Here is an 18,732-nt window from a genome sequence, read left to right as displayed (position 1 = left end):
TTTTTAAATTTCTTGTTTCCTCTCTTATGAGCTACATCAAACCAAATAAGATAATAGAAACTTTATGTTTTCGTTCTTTTCCCTTGTCTTTCTTTAAGTTACCAAACGAGAGGCGTGTGCAATGAATAAGCCATAGATTTATCGAAATCCAATAACAACATATTAAAATAATTTATTAAATAATATAAATAATAAATTTTAAGCTCAATAAATCTACTTGATTGTACTACCTCCGTTTTAATTGATGTGAACATATTTCCTTAGGATTACTGAGGACATGGCCCTTGACAGGGAATTATGGAGGTCGAGCATTAAGGTTGTAGGTTAGGGGAAAGTTGTGAATATTTCTACAGCGCAATAGAGTGAGACTAGCTAGTTAGGAGTTCGACTAAGAATGTCATTGGTCGTCTTTTGATGCAGGGTTTTACCTGCTAGTTTTACTATACCAGCCATCTATTTCGTATTTCGTATTCTGTATTTTATATCTCTTATATTGCTGTTATTTTATTATGCATTTTTATGGTACTAATATATCGGCTCCAGTTGCTTTTTTGAGCCGAGGGTCTCCTGGAAACAGCCTCTCTACCCTTTGGGGTAGGGGTAAGGTCTGCGTACATATTACCCTCCCTATACCCCACTTGTGGGATTTATATTGGGTCGTTGTTGTTGTTGTTGTTGTCAAAAAGAATGATTTCTTTCCTTATTTGAAAACAATTTACCTTTATACAATGATTTATAGCCATACAAAATATATGTGTCTCATTTTACACCACAAGTTCAAAAGTCTTCTCTCTTTTTTTAAACTCCGTGCCCAGTCAAATGGATTCAAATGAATAGAAATGGGGAGTAGTAAATTAGAATCTCGAAAGTATAACATTCAAATCCTCTCTCCCTATTTCTACCCTTTATTCACTTTTCGTCTGGAACCAGAATTTTTTCCAAAAAAGGTCATACGTGGCAAAATGAGTATGACCTTTTTCTTAAAAAAAAAAAAGATTGGTGTTTTATTTTTTGTGTTCCTTTATGATATCACATAATTGAGCAGAATCTTTTCTTCTGCATCACTTTGTATTTATCTGCAAGAGTATCCAGCCCTGATCCAAATGCAATTCTTGTAAACTCCACCATTTTATTCACTTAGAATTTTGCTAGTCTAAAAAAGATAGACGACCTAATCAAAATTCACAAACAGTGGCTCAGAGATGGATTGGTGGGTGTCAATGCCAAAAATTGAACTACATGCTCACCTTAATGGCTCTATCAGAGACTCCACTTTGCTGTATGTTACTCTCTTTCTTGATATGATTCTTGAAAAATATAATCAAATATTTATGTCTGTTGATTTCTTGGGAACAATTGTTTAAACAGATATTCCTATCTGTTGACTTCTTCTTGGAACAAATAAAAAAAGAAAAAAAAAAGTGGTTCTTGGGTGGTGTTCTTGTTTTGTCCCCCATCTTTCTGGGGTGAAGTTAAAAGTTTTTTTTTCTTCAAAAAAAAGTAGTAAGGCCATTTGTGTTGTGTTTGCTTGCATTTTGAGTTATGTGTATGCTGCTGGGAGCAGAGGATACTACTAAAAAAGGGAGGAAAAATTGTATTAAGTTAGAATTGATCCTTATTCTTCTTGGTAAATAATTCAGACCCTCAAACCAAGTGCACTATTCACCTTCTTAGTATATGGTGCCAACAGTTAATGTTATGAAAATATGTATATAAAATATCTAATGTTGCAAAGAGACCATCGGTTAAAACCCTAAAAATATATCATAAGCGTAGGAATAGGTTTAATCTGATCCCACACTAGAGTTAAGTACCTCAAGTTTGTAAAAGTGGGTCACATCTAGTTCATGGCTAACCACAACAATAACAACATACCAGTATAGCTAACCCACAATGACTAAAAGAAAAACCTCTATGCTTAACTAGAAGTCAATGATGGAGCTAGGAATTCATACAAGGTGATTAAAAAATATACTAGGATGTCACAACTAGAATTTGAACCTGTGATCCAAAAAAGAAAAAGAAGAAGAAGAAGAAGAAACCCCTTTGCCTTTACACTAGGAATTATGTCAAGGGATTCAGTGAAACATTCGATTTTGCCCTATTTGTGAAGAATAATTTTCCGCCATATTGAATTTAATTAAATCGTGTTGCTCCACCTAGCTAAAAGCAATAGGAAGAAAAGTTTCACAAGTATTCTGATCATAATTGGCAATAGGCTGTTGTTGAGACAACACTCTATCAAAATGTGGAAAGTAGGAACCTCTATTCATCAACATAGTGTACATATTTTTCTTTAACAAGGTGTTAATATAACCTTCTATTGTTTAGGACTCTCTTTTTGTTAACTTTTTTGTTCAAGGGGCATTCCATACAATGAGTTTTTGCTGTTAGTCTTTCTAGATTCTATTAGCCACGAACTATAAGTGATCTGCTTTTGCAAATAGAAGGATCAAGTTAAAATCAACCCCTATATCAACCGTTTTGGTTATTTTCTCTTGCTGGGATATATAATCTTAATCTTTCAGAGCCAGTTTGGTTGCTTGAGTTGGAGAATTATTCTCCTCATTAAGTTCAGCATAACCAATACTTTGTTTAGTTTTTAGCATATACAACGTTTGGTCACAATTTTGCATTTTCTTATAAATAATACTCGCATAAGTTATCTTTTTATTGTTTTATGCGGGTTAAAATGTGAAATAAAAATACGTGTATTAGACTAATTAAAGGAAACAATGCCTTTAAAGTAAGTGGTTCTTGTATAACATTATTACCACATAAACAATCCATACATTACTAATCCTTGTATTTCTATTCCTTGTCGTTCCCTTGCTTTAAATTCTGTTTTAGCATTTGGTCTTGGTTTAGTCGTATATGCTAAAAAAATTCTATGTTGGTCTATTATTTATTTTTCAGGGAACTTGCTAGAGAATTGGGTGACAAGGGTCTCGTAAGTTTCCCTGATGTGGAGCATGTTATTGTAAAACGTAAGCCAATTTTAATCTTGTGCTTTTAATAAGAATATTTAGCTCATTTTTTTAATTCTTTTTTGGTATCTTGAAACTTGCCTTGAGCTTTTCTCTATGTGATTCAGATGATCGCCCCCTTTCTGAAGTCTTCAAATTGTTTGATTTGATTTACATTCTTACAACTGACCATGAAACAGTAACCAGAATTACTAAAGAGGTACTCTGTTAGTGCAGTAGTCCAGAGTTCATTTCGTGTAATGTATGTTGCAGTTATTTGATTCTCTTTGTTATCATGTCCATAAAAAATTAGGTAATTGAAGATTTTGCTGCTGAAAATGTTGTATACTTGGAGCTAAGGACAACTCCAAAGGTACTTGAATTTTAACATCAGCTTGAATGATAGGTTCCTAATTTATATAATTATTGTGCTTGTATTTACAATGAGACAAAAAGTATTTGCTCCGTTCCAATTTATGTGAACCTTTTTAAGTGAGCACGAAGTTTAAGAAATAAATGGAGACTTCTAAAATTTGTGGTCTTAAACAACTCATAATATTTGTGTAGCTATAATTCTTTTGAAATTTGTGGTGTTAAATATGCCATAATATTTGTGTGGCTATAAAAGCTTCTCATTAAGGGTAGAATTTTAAGTTAGATTATTTTCAAATTTAAAAAGGGATCATTCTTTTTGAAATATGCCAAAAAAGAAATAGGTTCACATAAACTGGAAGGAGGGAGTACTTGTGTAATATTGACATGAGATGAGTTTAAATGGTGTAATGTGGTCATGAAAGATTCGTAATATAGCTGACTCCAACTTGTTTGAGATTGATTGTGTAGTAGTAGTAGTAGTTGTTGGTGTTGTTTATTTAAAGTGAATTAATTGGGAGGATTGTGACAAGTCAGCTGTCAGCTGGAGTGTACTTGCCATTTGAAGATTGAAACTATAATTAGCAAGCATAGCACGGTAGAATTAAGTGAACCAGATGCTTGACATGTCGTTTTTCTGTTAGCTTCACGTGGCTCATTACCACTAGTTTCTGGAAATGACTGTTAAAAGAATATATAAACGGGAAATATGGATGCAAATGCATCTTTACATATCTGATCCGGTGTATCCTGTTCCTACTTTTAAGGAAATTGGTTTGCTGAAAAAGGTGTTAAGTTCAATTAGTTCACAACTGCAAAAGGCTTCTTCACATATTACTGTTCAAGTTCGTTCATAAGATACAATTCTGATATTTATAGATCTTATTTTATATATATGTCTTTTCTGCAGAAGAATGTTTCCAAAGGGATGAACAAGAGGTCATACATAGAAGCAGTTTTGGAGGGTTTAAGAGCTGTTACTACCATCGAAGTTGATTTTTTCAGTGAACCTAATATTGATTGTCAAGCTAATGGCGGTATTTATGCTCGGAGTGAGGGTAATGCTAGCAATGGTACAGGAAGAAAGAAAATATTTGTCAGACTTCTACTTAGTATTGATCGTCGTGAATCCACTGAAGCTGCAATGGAAACGGTATGTTTCTGTATCTGATGCATAAAGATGTTAAAGGTTTATATATGTTACTTAAAGTCCTAGGCTTGATAAGTTCTTTGTGGTTGGTGAAGGTTAAGCTTGCGCTGGAAATGAGACATCAGGGGGTAGTGGGTATTGACCTATCCGGCAATCCTATCATTGGTGAATGGTACTATTTTGCTTGGAAAAGATTTTTCTATTGCATACTAATCTTGCCTTGCATTGACGATATAGCCTATAAAGCTTTGAATTTCTGGATACGTTTTTCTTTGTAGGCTAACCTTTCTGCCTGCTTTAGAGTTTGCTAAAGAGCAAGGACTTCTGATAACCCTTCACTGTGGCGAGGTGCATCTGGCTTCGCTAGTTTGTCCAGCTTTTGTCAGTATCATTACTATAATCTTTCTGACTGGTTTATTTGGTACTTAGTGCTTTTAGGTACCCAATCCTGTGGAAATCCACGCGATGCTACATTTTCTCCCCGCAAGAATTGGCCATGCTTGTTGCTTTGGAGAGGAAGAATGGGCAAAGCTAAAATCCTTAAAGATACCGGTTAGAAATTTTGCATGTGTTCCCTTCTTCTTCTTTTTTTTTTCTTTTTTTTTTCCTCTAGGACATGTTGATACAATGAAGTGACACATATCAATGATTGAGCAAATTATTTGACCAAATTTCCTTCTCCTCTCTAGAATGAAATGTATGCGAGTTCAAATTTCTCCTCCTTTTATATCCTTGTGTATTTGCTGAGTTAAGAATGCTGCTAATCGTTTCCATCTACAATACCACCATGATAATCAAGATGCAGAATTTTTTGGCCATGCCATATTTTGATGTTTTGACTAAAGTTCTATTGGCCTACTGATCCTTCTAGTTTTATCACATTTGGCGTTTTATCTCGTTGTAGGTTGAAATTTGCTTGACTTCAAATATCAGGACTGAAACAATATCTTCTCTGGATATTCATCACTTTGGTGAGGTTTCTGATACTCTCTAGACTGTGTTTTGTGTTGTATCTAAATCTAAGAAAAAGCAGAAATGTACACCTTCAGTCCACTGTCCTGTTATTACGTATGAACTTTGAGACAGTTGTTTCTTTACTTATGATATTAACTACTATTTAAATCAAGTACATAACCCTTAGCTTTGACTTGCACAGCTGATTTATATAATAGTGGACATCCAATTGTCCTATGCACTGACGATTCAGGGGTGTTCTCGACCAGCGTATCTGGCGAGTACAGCCTTGCTGCTTCTGCTTTTGGTATGTATTATTTACTGCCGATATACCTTGTCGGCTTTTAGATTAAGCTCTCTCTAACTTTTGTTTTACATTTTAAAGGTATACAAAATAGAGAGATGTTCCAGCTAGCTAGGAGTGCCATTAATTTTATTTTTGCTGGTGATAAGGTAAAACAGGAGCTGGAACAATTATTTGATTTAGCTGCAAAGAGCCTAGAGTTCTGATGAGAGATGTATCACATGAACAGGAATCGTTTTCAGTTTTCATTTTAATTGTTATTGGACTGAACGGGGGCTTAAGTGAAGCGACATAGAAAGTGATGATTCATATAGCCGGTCCAACTTGCTTGGGATTGAGGCGTTGTGTCACTTGTGTCTTCTGTAATTTTCTTTGGCAACTCCTGAAGACTTCCAAATATGCAAGTCTGTGCTGTATTTGGTATTACTTCTTGTTGTGTTTGAGCTTGATATTAACTGGGATTAATTTTCTCTTAGTGCGCGAGCAAAACCTCATAATGGTAGCTGAAAGTTGGGAACCTACATATAAAGTGTAGTATAATGTCGTGAGGCATTTTGAAGAAATCATGCACGCTTGGTTTACTTATTTTTCGGGACGTAATGAACGGCAATGAACTTCTAAACTAGCAACCAAAAAAGTTGGTCTTCTGCAAATGCATTTTGTAGTGGGTGATTGACAAAAATGATCCTATATGTGGCCGATCTTTAAATATTTGCCTCCGTTTTTACATGTATTTAGAAAAAGGACTTTCAGACCCACTCGCATTTATTGCTCGTCATGGATTCTCTATCGGATTGGTAGATTTATGCTATATTTACTGTATCTATATTGTTAATTGCTAAAACATTCTACGTCGTTGGTAGCACTTTATGATAGTTCAATTGTTTATCAAACTCTACCATATTCGCGTGATTTTGTGTTACTATATTTGATATATTTGTCAAATTGTTCACAAATTCTACCCAATTGATATGATTTTTTGCTTGTTCAATTGTTCACCAAAGTTTTTTAGACTAGCGTGACTTTGTGTTATATGCAATTGACCTATAAGTTAAATTATTCATCAAAGTCGATCGGCATAATTTGTCTGTATTGTCAACAAATTGTTCCTCAATTTCGTAATTCCAATTTCGATTGGACCACCTGAAATATGCTCTAGATGATCTTAAATTTGAAACAGAGCCTCCTGATCACGCCCAACTCTAGTCCTAAAAAGGATAAATGGTCGCTGCAAATATAATCCGATCTAAGAGTCCGGAATCAAATCCCACAGAGAACCAAGGTTAGCTACAATTGTAGGTTTAGCTACAATTTTTCACTATTACTAAGAAGATAAGCTCAAACAATTCCTAAGTTATAAATATTAAGATTCTTATATCTAACTAAGTAACTAATAAATTGAAGTAGTAAATTAACAATTAGAGATGTTAAGGGTTGGAGACAAGATTAAGGAGGCCTAGAATTATGATTTTCCCAATTGTCGGAATCCCTCCGGCTACGTCTTTTATAATTTCGTGTAAGTATTCTCTACTGATCGTGAGCACTTTAGGTGTCGTATTTCTCTCCTGAGCAACTACAACACTTTACTAAGACATATTCTCCTGAATCATGCAAGTTGGCCCTATCTTACTGGTTACTATGACCACATCAAGGCTTTGTTATTCCCAAATCCGCCGTATTGATTTCTCTCATACGTTAAAAGTGACATTGTTCAAACCTCCTAAATATGTACCATTTTCTAAGCAATACATAATAAATAGACATAGTCAATTGATGACCATTATCAAATGGAATAAGCATTTATTTAAACAAGTAGAGACAATTCAAAGGCTAAATTATATTAAAACATAACAAGAGTTCATCCTCCAAAAGGTTCCATCAAAACTCTAGATAAGAAATTTGTCACGACCCAAAATCCTTTAAAGGCCGTGATGGGCGCCTAACACCGCTGTCAGGCAAGCCAACAAGAATTTATTAACTTAGTTACATTTTTTAGTATTTTGAAATCATAATTGTCTTCCATTAAATGATAAGTGATAAAATTTACATAGTAAATAAAAATATTTTCACAAATTTTAATACTGAATAACCCATAATCACCCCAAAATCCGGTGTCACAAGTGCATGAGCATCACTAGGAAGTAAAATAAAATACAGCATCTGTCCGGAATATAAATTAGACAGGAAAGTATAAATACCTCTAAAGGAGACTCTGCTGGCTGTGGATCGTAACGTGGAATACAGCTCACCTAAGTCCCCGCAAATAACCATACCTCTGCGCCCACAAGGCCACTAGACATATGTGTACCTGAACAAAATTTGTAGCAAGTGTATTATGAGTACGTAAATCAACGTGTACCCAGTAAGTATCTAGCCTAACTCCAGAGGAGTAGTGACGAGGGGTCGACATCGACACTTACTAGTGGTCCAATAATATCAGGTACAGAAATGATAAGCAAATATGAGGCAGAACAAATAAACGAAATAAACGGGTATAAATACGTGGTACAATCCTCCTCTTTGCAATAAACTCAAACTCTCCATTAGCAATTCTATATATATATATATATATATATATATATATATATATATATATATATATATATATATATATATATATATATATATATATATATATATATATATATATATATATATATATATATATATATATATATATATATATATCGTAATTCAAATCAGGAGAAGAGCTTCTTGCCAGATATTACGCATGATTTCCATGAGGATATTTTATAAGAAATGTCGAGGTGTACGGCCCATCCAACATAAATAATTAAATTGTGCACTGTTGAGGGTCGAACGACACGAACCATAAATGCATCTATTAAACTGCCGAGGCGAACGACCCCCTCCCATGAGAGAGTGGTACATAAATCCTTCCGAGGCGAACGGTCTGATCCCATAAGATGTGAAGTACATAATCCTGCCGAGGCGAACAACCCAATCCCATTAAAATAAAAGCTTTAACAGGTCCTTGATCCCACTCACGAATAAACATGTGAATTATAATTTCTTTAACAAAAATCTTTCAATGAAACATATATATATCGCGAAATCATTTCATAAGAGGAGTACAGTTATTCAATGACTAATCACGAACTCATGAAGTCTCTACAATAGCACGTCTAGTCTCAAGCAGTAATGTAAAACAGAGGAGTTTAATAAGCGAGAGACTACTCAAATAGTACAACTATAGCATGATGTGAACCTAAGCCTACCCGGACAATAATATGAATGTAGCTACGTACGGACTCTCGTCAACTAGATCGTACGTATCCCCCCACAACAAGTAAAACACATCAATTTACAACACCTAGGGGTAATTTTCCCCTCAAAAGGTTAGACAAGAGACTTACCTCGCTCCAAAGTTCCATAACCGGATCCAACGCTGCTCTAACACCTCAAACCGATGCCCAACGCTCCAAAACTAGTCAAACAATATGAAAACTAATAAAAATATACTCTAGTACTCATAACAATTCAATATATAACAATTTCCAATTTCGTTCGAGAAGTCGATAAAATAACCCTCGGGCCCACGTGCCTGGATTCTGAAAATTTTTTGAAGATAATTTTACCCCTAGCCTCACGAACTCAAATATATAGTTTATTCTCAATTCCATGACCAAATTCGAGGTCAAAATTCAAAATACCAATTTCTAGGTTTTTCTTCAAAATCCCAAATTTCTACAAATTTTCCATGAATTTCTATGTAAAAATCAATATATAATCCAAGTATGTAACTTGTAATATGTGGGAATCACTTACCTTGAGTTTCTTGCTGAAAATCTCCCCTTAAAGCTCTCCAAAATCGCCCAAACCAAGTGAAAAATGGGCCAAGTCCCGTTTTTATAAAAATCTTCTACTCAGCGACATTCCGCACCCGCGGACTCCTTGGCCGCTTCCGCACATCTGCTTCTGCGGCTTCTTCTTCGCACCTGCGCCCCTTGCTGCTTCTACGACCACTGCCTTCGCACCTGCGTGCTCGCAGGTGCGCCCAAACGTCCGCTCTTGCGCTCACTGTGTTGCCTCGATGGCTCGCTTCTGCGGCTAAAACCTCGCAGGTGCAGTTACACCAGATGACAGCACCTCCAACATTTCTTCCAAGTCCAAACTCGATCCGTTGACCATCCAAAATCCGCCTGAGACCCTCGGGACCTCAACCAATTATACCAACACGTCCCAAAACACATTGCGAACTTAGTCGAGCCTTCAAATCACATCAATCAACGCCAAAATCATGAATCATACCCCAATTCAAGCTTTATGAACTTTAGAACTTCAAACTTATTCATTCGATACTGAAATCTACCAAATCGCGTCTGATTGACCTCAAATTTTGCATACAAATCATATTCGACATTACAGACCTATTCCAACTTTCAGAATCGGAATTCAATCCCGATATAAAAAAGTCCACTTCCGGTCAAACTTCTTAAAAACCTTCAAATTTCTAACTTTCGCCAAATGACCCCGAAATGACCTACGGACCTCCAAATTCATATCACGGCGCGCTTCCAGTACCAAAATTACCATACGGAGCTATTCCATGACTCAGAATCCCAAACGGACATTGACAGCATTGAAATGCACTTCAATCCAAATTTATGAAATTCTTCCAAAATGCTAACTTCCACAATAGGCGCTGAAACACTCCCGGGTCATCCAAAACTCGATCCGGACATACGCCCTATTGAAACCTTCAAATCCCGATTCCGGGGTTGTTTACTCAAAAATCAAACCTTAGTCAATTTTTCTAACTTAAAGCTTCTGAATTGAGAATTCTTTTTCCAGATCAACTCCAAACTTCCCAAATTCTAATTCCAACCAAACGTACAAGCCATAATACCTTAAGTGAAGCTACTCATGGCCTCAAATTGCCGAATGACGCGCTAGAGTTCAAAAAAACTAGTCGGGTCGTTACAAAATTAGATACTCATAATAGTATGTAAAAGTATAATGCTAGAATTCATAACCAATAATGGAAATAGGAAGAAGAAAGTGAAAAACTCGTAGAAGAATTCTCCGCCTTGCTCCTTGTATTTTTTGGCCTCCAAAATAATACTAACTCCTCCAGAAACTGCTAAAGAATGTGTTCGTATAGTTTAGGGTTTGTATGGGACGTCCTTTTCCAAACCAAAGACGGACAAGCTATTACAGGTTTAGCTTGTTCACTCTCTTGTGCAGACGTGAGAGTGAACGAGCGAAGTTCTTTTTTTTTTCTACTAGATCTTTTGTGCATTTCCTCACCTTTTTTACCTTAATCCATTGTTTTGTTCAAGCTCCTCTCAGTTAGCTCGTTCACTCTCTTGTGCGCATGCAAGAGTGAATGAGCAAATTTCTTCTTTTGTCTCTCTGTCCTTCATCAACTTCTTTTGCTCATCTTTCGTCCAACTCGCTCCTACACATAAGAATGCACGTAATGAGCATAATTCACAACAAAAACTCATGTAACCTTCCGCAACCACACAAGGTATGAGAAGAAAGTACACCCAAAATTATGTATTTTTAGTAGTTTATCACCTCCAAATACCAACAAAAACATCCTCAATCACCCATTTAGTCAAATAACACAAAATCAAGAAGACCTATTTTGACTTCTTCAACATTTTGTAAGGACCAATAATGAAATTTTGAGTTTTCAAAATAAATAACTAAATCAGTGTTTGAACTAAACATTTAAACACAAATTACCAACATTCAAATGATTTTAGCAATAATCAACCATTAACTTTCAGTTTCTACCCCAAATAAGAATTTCTAGCTTCTGATATTGAAGAACTATTTGTGTTTTTAGTGAAAAAGATACCTAGTTCGCAATAAATTAAAAAAAAAGGAACAATATTTAAAGATTAATCCTTTAGGGAGACAATTTTGTACTGTTCAATATAACCTGTAACAATATGCAAAAAAGTTCTGCATGAAGGAAAGTACTTCTACTTTCTTTGAGCACCCCATACTTACCAGTCTTGACTTAGTTCTTCTTGTTTAATGTTTGTCTTTTTAGTGTTGATGGAAACATGTTAAGATGAAGCTGATGGTCGGAGAGGATTCACCTATCATAGAATTTCCAAGTTTGGCTTATTTGTTCTTTTTTCAGAAAAAAGCATAGATTTAGAAAATTTGCTGGAAGCACCACGTTGACTTTCTTATAATTTTTAGTTTCAACACTCATTCAATTTCTCTTGTACAGTACTCTGTGATCTTGGTATTGGCCTTTCACTATGGCATTGAAAAATCTAGTCTAGCATATTGCCAGGCTTTCAATTGGCGGAAAGTAATCACATAGAAGTTAGGGGCTTTCTATTACGCCACCATTTTAAGACATTTCAGGAAGGCACCACGTAACCATACATATGTATATATGTCCGCGTAAAACTCTACTAATAAAAGAAAAGAACAAGCTAGCTAGCAGCAACACTAATAGTGGTTTCAGCTCCTGTATGATGAAATGGAAAAAGAAGAGAAGAAGAAATGGAGGGAGTGTATACGCTCAAAATCAGAGAGCTCTATTTCGAGGACTTGACAGTACCTCGGGCTCGAGTTCGGGCAGCACGAAATAGAGACCAGATCTGACTGGAAAATGCATACCTCGAGGGAGCAAATCGAAGGCCTGGCATGACCTACCTCTAGGGAGTTCCATTTCGATGACACTCAAGAAAGAGCGAAATTTCTCAAGGACATGTGGAACACGACATAAATTATGGGATAATATTTGTACGAATTAGTACGAGTCCCTCGAAGATTCAAGGCCTGACCTCGAAGGTTTACACCCAGACCTCTGCCGACTCGAGGTTCCACGATCATCTCCGGCCTTACTCCGGCCTACCATAGTGGTTTGAGCCTGATTCCGACCTCTCTGACTTAGATCGGTGACCTTTCAAAGCCTATCTCACATCTAGGATTCTTATGAAACCCTAATCCTTCGAGGGTTTCTCTAATTTCTTTTGATCCGTTGTGTATCTGTGCTCTTCTTGAGTTTTCAAACGATTTCCCTAACTTTTCTTTCAAAAATTACTTTCAAAACCACTTCGTTTCCGATCTAGGGTTTTCTGAAAATATTTAAGTGTTTCTCTGACTTTCTCTCCTTTTTCTTTTGTGTGTATTTGCCTCTACTGTGTTCTTATGTTTTTCTTCTAATGTGTTTTCTATACCCCGTTCTTGTATGTTCTTCTACTGTGTTTTCTATACTATGTTCTTGTATGCTCTTCTACTATGTTCTAGTATTTTCTTCTACCATGTTCTATTATGTTCTGCCTACTATATTTTTCTACTGTATTCTTAAGTGTTTTTACTATTTTTTCTTCTACTGAGCCCTGTTTAAGTTTCTTCTAGAAAACCTCTTAAGCATGCTCCCTCTACTGTTCTTATCAGTATTTTCCATTATGTTCTTTGAATCCTTCTACTTGTTTGCATGTTACTTTGCTATCATGTTTTCTCATGAGTTTTTGTTGATGAAAGAAGCATGCAAGAGGTTTTATTTCTGAAACCTATGAGCCTGTTTCGACTACTTGCCTTCTCATCTCTGTACTTGATTCAAGGTGAAAACCCTAGAATTTGGGGGTTCTGCCAAGTTTGATTTTACGATTTGCCTGAACTAGGGGTCTTATTTCAAAACCCCCAACTCTTTCAGACCAATTCCTTGTTTTCATATGATTCTCACCTTTTTACTAAACCCTTCTACTCTGGATTTTTCTACTAATGTTACAGTGACATGACAATTTTTTCTTTCATGCTTAACATATCCGTATGCTCCTTACATATGATAGACTTCCCTTTAAAGTGGCTTTTAAATTTGTGATTAGTTCATACTTCCCTATGAATATGGTCTGATTGATTCCCTTTCCATTGTTTGCTGATTTCCCTTAAGTTAAAAACCTTTCCTATCTTTTTGACTCGGTTCATTCATACAAAATCCCTGTCTGTTGATTTACTGGCTGTTAATTGATTTCCTTACCTTATTTATACAAACTGTGTACTTCAAAATTCTGTTTTTAAATAAAACTTTTATGTATTCACCCCTAATATCCTACTTTGCACAAAGTGTTTGGTTAATTTCTTTCCTTAATGGTTTCACCCGTTTGAATCTGAATTCCTTAATTAAAGGGAGTCTTGTATAATTGATTGACAATCAGCTCTTCAATTATTTTCTTACCTTATTTCTACTTGGTTTCTACACTATAAAGGGCACGACCTTTCTTCACAAACACACACTTCAGACTTCACAATTTCACAATCTCTTCTGAACTCAGACTTATAGTATTCTGTCTTCCTGTTTGCACTTTGGATTTTACAAGACTACTGCTTTTTCTACTTATTTCTTTGAAACTGGTATGTCCTGATTTAAGTTTCAGCATCACCCCAATGTGTTTACTTACAGTCTTTATATCCATGACTACTTTATTATTTTCTGTAGAGTTTGACATTTAGCTTAGTATGCATATGTTCTACTGCCTATTTTATTGTGAATCTTTGCTCCCTATCCCATTACCCCTATGTGTTTGTAAATGGTAGCTTAGGGCATGGCAATATGAGTTGTTGCCCATGAACTGAGTTTTGAACCAATGGGGTCTTAACCTCTAAATAGGCTGGAAGGTGTGCCAACATATTCCATTACTGGGTATAGCCATCAGCCTGCTCTTCTTGTGCTCTTGCAACCCCCCATTCCCTATATCCCTATATGTACTGTGTCCCTTTCCCTTTTCCCCTTTCAAAATTCTGCACTTGCACTCTCTCCTAATCTCTAAGTTCTGCCCCCATCTTGTAAGCCTTGCCTTGGGACCGTGAGTTCCCTATGAACTTGGACACCTGAGGGCTGGCCCTTCTGCACTATGGCTTAATCCGTGATACATTTGGGTGTAAGCACTGCCCGGAGTTCATATAAGACTCTTAGGGAACTCTGACACACCCCAAATAGGAGAAAGGCTTTGAAATATGATCTCTTGGAGTTGATTTACTTCATACTTCTAACAGGAAGTCTGAATCAGGCTCTCCTTGGTTGTACTTTTTAATTTCTGATGTATTTTTCCTTTACTTTACTTCTTCTGGGTTGTAATAATTTTGTAATGAAACTCTCGGGGATGGTCAGTGAAGAGGGAGGGTAACTATGTATGCAAAAGGGGTAGAGAACCTGCCTATAGGAATTTATAAATTTCTACATTCTCATATAGATACCATGTCTATAGGAATCTTGCATTCTCATGTAGGTACCATGCCTATAGTTTATTTCTGAACTTTTGCATAGCATATAGATATCCTGCCTATAGGAATTTCTGAATTTCTGCACATCATGTAGATATCCTGCCTATAGGTTTCTTTCTGAATCTTGCATATGCATTCCTCATCAGGCAAACATGTTCGTAGGTCTTAAATAATCAAATGCAGTTAGATATCATGCGCATAGGCTTTAAACGAAATTCAACATCTAGATGTCATGCCTATAGGGTTCTGCATTTTTTACTACATTTATAAGAGTGTCCAAAATCGACAACACATAGAAAGCATGCCTATAGGAGCCTTAATCGAATCTGAATCGTTTCACTCGCTTATGGGTCTAAAACTAGTAACAATGATGCATGCTCTTTTGCTAAAACTCGCCTTTCTTTAATAACAGACGATTTTCTCAAATCAGTATGTATTCATGTTTGTTTCATTGTTTCTGGAATCAGTAGATATCATGCCTATAGGTGTCTTTATCTAACACTTAGGCAAGCCATAGGGTAAAATTTTATAAACTGAATCAGATTTTATATGCTACAACCAGCAGGCAGGCCTGACTCGGGCTTCTTATCTAAACTACGTAATAAAACAAACTGCCTCGATCCTTTAAGTTTAATCAGACCCTAAATAGTATGTGTAAGTCATGCTAACTACTTGCTTTTCTCTGCTTAAAGGAGATCTGTTTGAGCCTTTTCATTTGTTTATATGCTCCCCCATACTTGCCATACGTGTTTTGATTGTCGCCTTAGTATTTTTACATTTTGAAACTACAAATAAGACCAACATACTCCCTTTTAGGATATTAGTCCTAAATACCTCTGGGACTGATAGGATTGGGGCGGGTAATAGCATGCAATAAGTAAACGAGACCATTTCGCGCTTTAATACCTCAATGGGGTGAGAGGGTAGATATGGATATGATGACCACATGATAACATCTCGTGCATCCCCTCATTGAGGAGTGATTACCGGGTGTTGTGTGGGGTGATCCATATTATTAATAAACCTAGCACCCCCCCCTTCCCTTTGTTTTCTTTGTTTCTTTTAAATCTTTTTAAACCATTTCTTTTTAAGAAAATCAACTCCTTTTAGTTCATTTTTCTTACTTTTGTTTATTTGTAACCATTACGTGAAAATTCCCTCTTATTTGAAGCTTTTATTTGCCTATGTGTTATTTGCACTTAAGTCACAACAATAGCTTGGCCGGGAACCACATTAGTGGATCTTGAGGGGTGCCTAACACCTTCCCCTTGAGATAATTTTGTGCCCTTACCCAATCTCTGGTTGTTCGAATCAAACCTTCCTTAGTGTCCTAATGCACTTAAATCATTAGGTGGCGACTCTTCAAACCCAATTCCCGAGAGGGAACGAGTTGTCTCCCAAATGTCACAAACCCGATTTTCGCGAGAAAAAGGGGGGCGCGATAGTGTGGAGACTCTGCTGGGGATATTTTTTAGGCTTCTACCATTTCAAGCTATTACTGTGACTTTACATTTCTTATGTGCCTTATTTGTTTAATACCCTTAAGCATTTAATTCCCTCTTCTACTACAAAAACTAACTTGTCTTTTGTTTCTTTCCCTTGTTTGTTTCACTGCTTTCCTTTACTGCACTCCTTTATTACTGTTTTAAATTATTGTAATTATCACTTTGTGAACATGCAAATACGTGACAACTTGTTTTAATTATTGCATAAGCATGTTTTCAACATCATATTCCACTCGTGCCAAACAAATACCATAACAACGCTTATAATAAGTGGTTGCGCTCTTCCGATATTATCACCCTTTAATCCGGTAAAGGCATATTTTTGGTAAAACCACTCGATCAACGGTGTAGTCAATGATTCCGTGCCTTTCCCTCTTGAGTTGTCCGCTCAAGGGTACTAGTCTAAAACCCCATAGAAACCTTACTCTGTTTAAATTGAGCATGCATCATGGTCAAACTTAGCCGAGTCAGTTATGTTGTCCGCATAATGACTCTTTAAGATAGTCTTTTCCAAAGTCCACTAGGTTTCCCGAAATTCAAACGGGCACTACCACGTTCTGTGCATTTATTTGGAGAACTAAATGCTTTTATGCCAATTATTGGTATTTAATAGTCGAGTCTGGTGGGGGTAAGGGCCTAACCCTTTTGTCTTGCAGAAACATGAGGCACGAAGTCCCCAGATTCGGCATGGTCACAAACATCCACCCAAGGTTGCTAAGCTGGTGGGAGGATCTTCATTCTAGTGATCAGACTCTTGTTCGGAAATACCTAGGAAATCTACCTTCCCTCCTGGAGGTCCAACCTAACAACAAAATTATTGAAGCTTCTACTCTGTTCTGGGATTGTGATAGGTCTGTGTTTCGCTTCGGAGAGATTGATATGACACCCCTGCTAGAGGAAATAGGAGTATTGGCTGGCATACCATGGGAGACCTCAGGTTTGTTAATGCCGGAAAATCACAAGGGTAGAGGTTTTCTCAAAATGATGGGCCTAAAGAAGAATCCAGACTTGGCATGTTTGAAGTAGTCCTACATTCCCTTTGATTATTTGTACGAGAGGTACGGTCACAGCAAATCCTACCGTACATATCCGGATGAGTTCACCCTTACATCGTTGGGGCATATTCACCGAAAGGTCTTTGTCTTTATGTTCTGCTTCTTGGGGATGATAGTGTTTCCAATGAAGAAAGCAAGGATCCACACCAGGCTAGCCATGGTCACCAAAACTTTGATGGAGGGAATTGGTGGACAACCATTTAGCATAGTGCCCATGATCATCGCAGAGATATACCGAGCCTTGGAAAAGTGTCAACAAGGAGCCCCACACTTCGAGGGCTGCAACTTGCTACTCCAGCTCTGGCTCATGGAGCATCTTCAAAGGGGTGAATATTGGCAAGAGATTCAGCGTAGAGACTGGGACAATCATATAGCCTTCCATCAACCAAGGCGAATGAACTACATGCCCAACATGTTTGCTCAGCCAGAGGATGCCAAGGGGTGGGTGGAGCTATTTGAAAATCTAACTGAGGATCAAATACAATAGATATTCGAGTGGTTCCCCTACTGAAGAGCTCATCGCCTGATCCAGGGATGCACCATTTCTGATACTGATCAGTTTGAGAGAAACCTACCCTTATGTCCCTCTCCGAGTTATGAGACAGGCTGGTAGGAAGCAGGTTATACCAAGGGTCGACAAGATGAGTCACTTCCGGGCTGACTTGCAAGCTGATGACAGTCCTTATAAGTGCCAAGCTTAGCATATGTGGCATTGCAAGATCATCATGGGAAGAGATACTATCTAACCAGACAAATACCATGCTGGCTGCACCCCATACTATTCAGGCTGGCTGGAGGATAATCACAATGGTCTAGGCCAACCCGGGTTTGTTCGAGGTCATAGAATCATCGATGGAAGGGCTGAAGCACAAGTCAAATACAACTAACTGCGCAAAAGTATTCGGGAATGTGAAAGTGAGCACCGCGAGATTCAAGAAGCCCACCAAAAACTGATTGAAGAGTGGAAAGACATGGCTGTCAGTGCCAACAAGCGGCTAGGATACCTGGAACGAGGTTTGGTGGAGCTGGAAAGGAAGTTTCTCAAGAGGATCGAGGACTGCCAGAATGCTGAAGGAAACAAGGGTGGACACCTGGCCAGAGCCTACCTGTTGCTGGGACTTCACGAGCTGGTGAAGTTGTTCGACGGAGCCAAAGATGCCGAGTCTGGGGAAGGTCCTTCTAGGACCAAATAGATAGGAGTTTT

The 18,732-nt window shown here is 37.1% G+C and overlaps 1 protein-coding gene across 1 annotated transcript; it reads left to right on the top strand.

Moving 5' to 3' along the window:
- The first annotated feature begins 1,028 nt into the window (after window positions 1–1,028).
- On the top strand, window positions 1,029–6,172 carry LOC107769250 (N6-mAMP deaminase). The gene is made up of 11 exons (XM_016588456.2): window positions 1,029–1,279; window positions 2,917–2,987; window positions 3,095–3,186; window positions 3,280–3,339; window positions 4,249–4,491; window positions 4,584–4,660; window positions 4,767–4,836; window positions 4,927–5,040; window positions 5,393–5,459; window positions 5,645–5,749; window positions 5,828–6,172. Exons 1-11 carry the CDS (start codon window positions 1,203–1,205, stop codon window positions 5,950–5,952), a joined length of 1,101 nt encoding a protein of 366 aa, XP_016443942.2. The 5' UTR covers window positions 1,029–1,202; the 3' UTR covers window positions 5,953–6,172.
- The last annotated feature ends 12,560 nt before the right edge of the window (window positions 6,173–18,732 follow it).

The sequence above is a fragment of the Nicotiana tabacum genome, chromosome 1 (assembly GCF_000715075.1).
Source record: "Nicotiana tabacum cultivar K326 chromosome 1, ASM71507v2, whole genome shotgun sequence".
Taxonomy (NCBI): Eukaryota; Viridiplantae; Streptophyta; class Magnoliopsida; order Solanales; family Solanaceae; genus Nicotiana; species Nicotiana tabacum.
This window is presented reverse-complemented; position numbering and strand designations above follow the sequence as displayed.